This window comes from Eimeria necatrix, genomic scaffold (assembly GCF_000499385.1).
Source record: "Eimeria necatrix Houghton genomic scaffold, Enh_scaff1585, whole genome shotgun sequence".
Taxonomy (NCBI): Eukaryota; Apicomplexa; class Conoidasida; order Eucoccidiorida; family Eimeriidae; genus Eimeria; species Eimeria necatrix.
Genome location: NW_013652286.1, coordinates 558 through 5764, shown reverse-complemented (window position 1 = coordinate 5764; position 5207 = coordinate 558). Strand labels below are relative to the sequence as shown.

General features: G+C 47.5%; 2 protein-coding genes across 2 annotated transcripts; both read left to right on the top strand.

The window, feature by feature from the left end:
- Positions 1-1326: 1326 nt before the first annotated feature.
- ENH_00017640 (SAG family member) lies at positions 1327-2494 on the top strand (the record flags this gene model as incomplete). The annotated part of the gene is made up of 4 exons (XM_013579282.1): positions 1327-1441; positions 1650-1810; positions 1888-2282; positions 2383-2494. 4 exons carry the CDS (start codon positions 1327-1329, stop codon positions 2492-2494), a joined length of 783 nt encoding a protein of 260 aa, XP_013434736.1.
- Positions 2495-3797: 1303 nt separating this feature from the next.
- ENH_00017630 (SAG family member) lies at positions 3798-4992 on the top strand (the record flags this gene model as incomplete). The annotated part of the gene is made up of 4 exons (XM_013579281.1): positions 3798-3912; positions 4139-4299; positions 4379-4779; positions 4881-4992. 4 exons carry the CDS (start codon positions 3798-3800, stop codon positions 4990-4992), a joined length of 789 nt encoding a protein of 262 aa, XP_013434735.1.
- Between the last annotated feature and the right edge of the window lie 215 nt (positions 4993-5207).

Here is a 5207-nt window from a genome sequence, read left to right as displayed (position 1 = left end):
ATTCTCACTTTCGGCGTTATGATTTTATAAGGTTTCGTACTATCATCTGAGGACTACCACCGGCATCGTTTTCTGTCTGATTGCTGGTGCCGTCGTGAGACATAAAACACGCATAAGCCAACAAGCCTTTTCGCATTTTCCCCAAACAATCAGTTTGCAAGCTTGTTCCAGCTCAGCCGCATAATTTCATCGCAGATCTGCGTGATGCAAGCCGTGTATAGTTGGAGCCTTACCTGGGATGCTAAGGAGCAGATGTTTCAAGTTCCAGCTCTCTTGAATGAGAAATTATGCCTGCCATTGTACCGCCAGTCAATCATTTGCTGATCTCGTTATAATGAAGAGGAATGTGAATGCTGCTGGCTTGGAGGGCGGCACGCTAGCATATCTCCCTGCCAAATTTGTAAAATGGCCAATATAATATAATTATTTGTGTTGCGTTTGATGCTTCTAGTGGGATTATAACTGGCTTGGAGTTACTTTTGTCTGCCTCTGCCGTGAAGGGAACAGATTCCTCCAACTACACACCCATCGTTATTGAAGCTTTTGAGAAGCCCATTAAATACGAGACATTCGTATTAGCTTTTTGGCTGTATTGTGGTGTTGGAAGAAGCCGCTTTGCTCAAGCTTAAAGAAACCGCGCTTGCTATTACCGGGGGAAGGCAAGGCAGACTCAAGGCAGGGACACTGACAAATTGCCACGTCTAAAGCTCCATTTCCACTGCATATTCGACATTTCGTTTGGATAGGCCTGTTATTTCAGTCGACTAGGGATTAGACACTCCCAGCCTGCCTCCCCGCGGAGCGAGGAAGGGTTGTGAACAACCGCCTGTGGAGACAGAGAAATGCCAAGAAACTTGCAGCTCAACTATCATTTTGTGTTTGAAAGGCGAAATCTAATTTTTGTAGAGCTTCATCTAAGATGAAGCTCTACAGATCAGATTTTGCCGACAGAATAGCGCATGCGCAGACACGGATGCGCTTCGCCTTTTCGTCAGGATCTAGTGCTCAAGCGACTGCAAAGATCAACACTCATTCACATCCAATAGGCCCAATATTTCCGAAAATATTATGTTTTTAAATTGACAATTTGAATGAATTTCAAGTGTTGCAGCTCTGTGAGCACAGATCTAGGGTTCGGTGTTGCGGTTCCCCACTGCGCGGCCGCTGCTCACCAACGGATCTCGCAAACCGGCATTATCGGCAGCAGGAAACAAACCACTGGCCCCCTGTATTGCGCCTTTGTGCACTGCCTTCGCTCACAGCCTTCCTTTTCACATTTCTTTTTAAAATTTTTTTGCGACCGTGATTTTTAAAGGTTACTCGAAGATGTTTCATTGGAGCCTACAATTGCTTCTCAGCACTTTGTTCTTGGTGCTGGGCTCCTCAACTCTAGGCACTTCATCAGGAACTGGACCAACGATCAAGTACACTGCAACTCTAGGTAAGTAGTAGCCTCTGCCCAGTTGTTCACATCAATGTGACACTATCAGGCCATCCTCCTTTCAGTGTCACGGAGATAGGGTCACAGTCAACTCATCAACTCCGGCAAGCGCGTTCCGCAATGCTATTCCTAGCCGCTCTACATTTCAAAAAGCAGCGTTTGCTGAAACATCACAAAATACAGGTGTGTCTGAATGCAATTGCTGCAGGGAGCGACGTTGAGTGCCTTAGCGAGATCAACGCTGCGCGTGAGGCGGCTGGGCTGCCCAACTTCGCAACAGCTTCGGGCGGCAATACGTTAACTGCTCCAGACGGAGAAGAGCTACAGGAGAGCAGCGAGTGGAAAAAGGTTTGCACACATTTGATTCCGGTAAGCGGGACAGAATACTAACAATATCATGTCTACAAATGTTATCCTGCACTGTAACATCTTTTTCCTTTGCTCAGACGCAAGGAACGGAAACAATGGCTGAGCCAAGTGCAGCGAGTCCTTTTCAAGACGGAACATATGCTTTCAAGTCCCTAACTGCTGCGAAGCCTGACTGCAAGGAAACAGTTGATTACTGGAAGGCAGCCTTCAAAAACTTCACTGGCCTTCCGCCACCAAAGACTGAAGGCGAAACACTCTACAAAGTTCAAGACAACGTTTCTTTTGTAGCCCTCTACAACCCTTCATCCAATGCCACTGCAGACTGCCGAGTCGTCACTTGCACTCAAACGACTACCTCTGGTACAGATGATGAAACAACTTATGCAGCAGGCGGCAACACAAAAAATGGTTATGCGTTGATTTGCAAGACGATGCCTGCTGCTTTTGGAAGTGACGGCTCTGCTTTATTCACGTAAGCAGCACTCTGGCCCTTGCGTCGCAGTGTTGCCCATAACGCCTTCATTGCTGTGAGTTGATTAAATATTGTCTACGGGATTGCGGGTGATTTGCAGGCAGGAGCAGTGGGACAGGATCGTATCTTCTCTCACAGGCTCCGCATCGATAGCAGTTCCAAGCTTTGTTGCTCTTGCCATTGTGGCATTCGGCATTACGACTTTATTCTGATGCTCGTCCTACCAGTTGGAAAGCACGACCTGCATCGCGCTCTTCCTGGTTCAGTGTGCAGTCATGAGACATGGCAAACCTCTCGAGCGAAAAGGCTTTTCGCACTTTTCCAAACCACCACTTCGAGGGCTTCCCGCGCTTCTGAGCCACAATTTAATCGCAACTCTGCGCCATGCAAGCCTTTTTGCCCATTGTATCTTCTGTAGTCATGAAAAGCTGTTTCTTTTAGCTTCGGCTCCGACACATTATGCCTGCTTCTGCAGCAGCAGCCGACCGTTCGCTTGTTTCGCCACAGGGAGAAGGAAGGTAGTAACGCCCAGTTATTAGGTGGCACATTAGTATGCGGTCTTGCCGAAAAGGTAAACTCATTAATAGAATAAAGTTGCTTGTGATATGTCTGGTGCCTCGAATGATATTAGAATGAGCTTGGAAGCACATTAGACTGCCTCTGCCGGGTCACCGGCAGCGTGTGCCTTCTGCTCACACTTCGTCATTGGAACTGTAAAGAAGCCCAATGAATACCAGGAGTTATTATTAGCTGTATTATGCTGCGTGGTGTCGGCAGGAGGCCATTTGTGCAGCTGCAGTGGAACGCCGCTCGCTGCTACCAGGAAAGGCCACAACAGACTGAAAAAACACGGAAAACGACACCTTGCTGATTCAAGTGTTTGAGTTCTCTTTCATATTAGAAATTTCTGTTAGTTAGACCACTTACACCAGGCATATAAGAATCTGGCGTTTCCGGCCTGCCTCGCAGTATCAGACACAAGTTTCGATCCAGCTCTAGTCGAGGTGAAGAAGCACCTTGAAGCCTGTAATTCATTTGCCATTTCGTGTTCAAAAATTCTGCACATCGTATAAAAAGATGTATATAGATTATATTTCGCCTGTGGAATACAACATGCACAGAGGTGCGTGCGACTGGCCCTCACAAGAGAATCTAGTGCTCTACTACTCAGGGGACTGCAAAAATTTAGTGGGGCGACTTTTTTTAAATCCCTCATTCACACTCATTCCAGCCGACATTTCCAAAACGTTCTGTCCTTCCACAGTTAATTTGATTGAATTTCAGGTGGTGCAGATTTACAGGCACAGATCTAGAGCTCAATGCTGCGCCTTCTCCACTACACGGCCATGGCCACCGCTCACCAACGGATCTCCAGAGGAATGGATGGCAACACGAAACGAAACGTTGGCTCCCAGTGTAACTTCCTTGTGCACCGCCTTTGCTGAAATCTTTGCATTTTCAAATTCTTTTTTTAGCTTTTTCGCAGCCGTGACTTTTAAGGGTCACTCGTCAAAGATGTTTCATTGCTACCCAGCATCACTTCTCAGCACTCTGTTCTTGGTGCTGAGCGCCTCCACCCTAGGTCGCTCGGAAGGAAATGGACAAACAATCAAGTACAAAGCATCTATCGGTAAGTAGTAAACATTCAGGCCGCTGTTCACTCCGTAGTGAAGCTCAGGCCAGCTTCCGTTCAGTAGCATAGCGACAGGATCCCAGACAACTCCTGACGGTGAGCTCTGCTGCGCTATTCCTCCAAGTGAGCCCTACTACGCTGTGCACTGTCCAGTCCAATTGCAAGGACTAGCTTCCGCTGAAACGTCACAAAGTGCAAATGCATCTGACTCCCACTGCTGCAGGGCAAAGCCCCGTGTGCCTCAGCGAGGTTAACACTGCACGTCAGGCAGTTGGGCTGCCCAACTTCGCAGAGGCTACAAATGATGCAAAATTGAACGACCCACAAGGAGCAGAGCTACAGGATGACAACGACTGGAAAAAAGTCTGCGAATACTTGATTCCAGTAAGCGACACCAAATACTACCCAAACCATGACCAAGAGCATTGTCCGCCCTACGAAGTTACCTTCTTGCTTTGCTCAGACTCAAGAAACAACACCAGTGACTGAAGCAATCGCAACGAAACCGTTTGAAGACGGAACGTATGCTTTCAAGGCCTTAGATGACACGGAACCGAATTGCAAGGAAACAGTTGATTACTGGAAGGCAGCCTACAAAAACTTCCCTGGACTGCCGCCATCAAAGACTGGCAACGAAACACTCTACAAAAATCAAGACAACGTTTCTTTTGTAGCCCTCTACAACCCTTTATCCAATGCCACTGCAGACTGCCGAGTCGTCACTTGCACTCAAACGACTACCTCCACTGCAGGTACTGATATGCGGTCACCTGAAACTACACCTGAAACTACAAAAAACGGTTACGCGTTGATTTGCAAAACGATGCCTGCTGCTTTTGGAGATGGCAATTCTGCTCCATTCACGTAAGTAACAACATACTTCATGCATCGCTGTGCTACCCACAAGACCTGCATTGCTGTGAGTTGGAATGAATCTTGTGTACGGCATTGCGGGTGATTTGCAGGCAGGAGCAATGGGACAGGATCATATCTTCCCTCACAGGCTCCGCATTGATAGCAGCTCCAAGTTTCGTTGCTCTTGCCAGTGTGACATTCGGCATCGCGACTTTATTCTGATGCTCGTCCTACCAGCTGGAAAGTGCAACCTGCGCCGTACTCTGTTTGATTTTTTGTGCATTGTTGGGGCATAGCACATATTTCGACCTGGAAACTTTTCCGTGCTTTTTCAAACCATCGCTCCTCAGGCTTCTTCCACTTGTGCCCAACAGGTTAATCGCAACTCCGTGAAGCACTACATGCATACTGCATTTTCTAGGGTTCTGAGTTACATA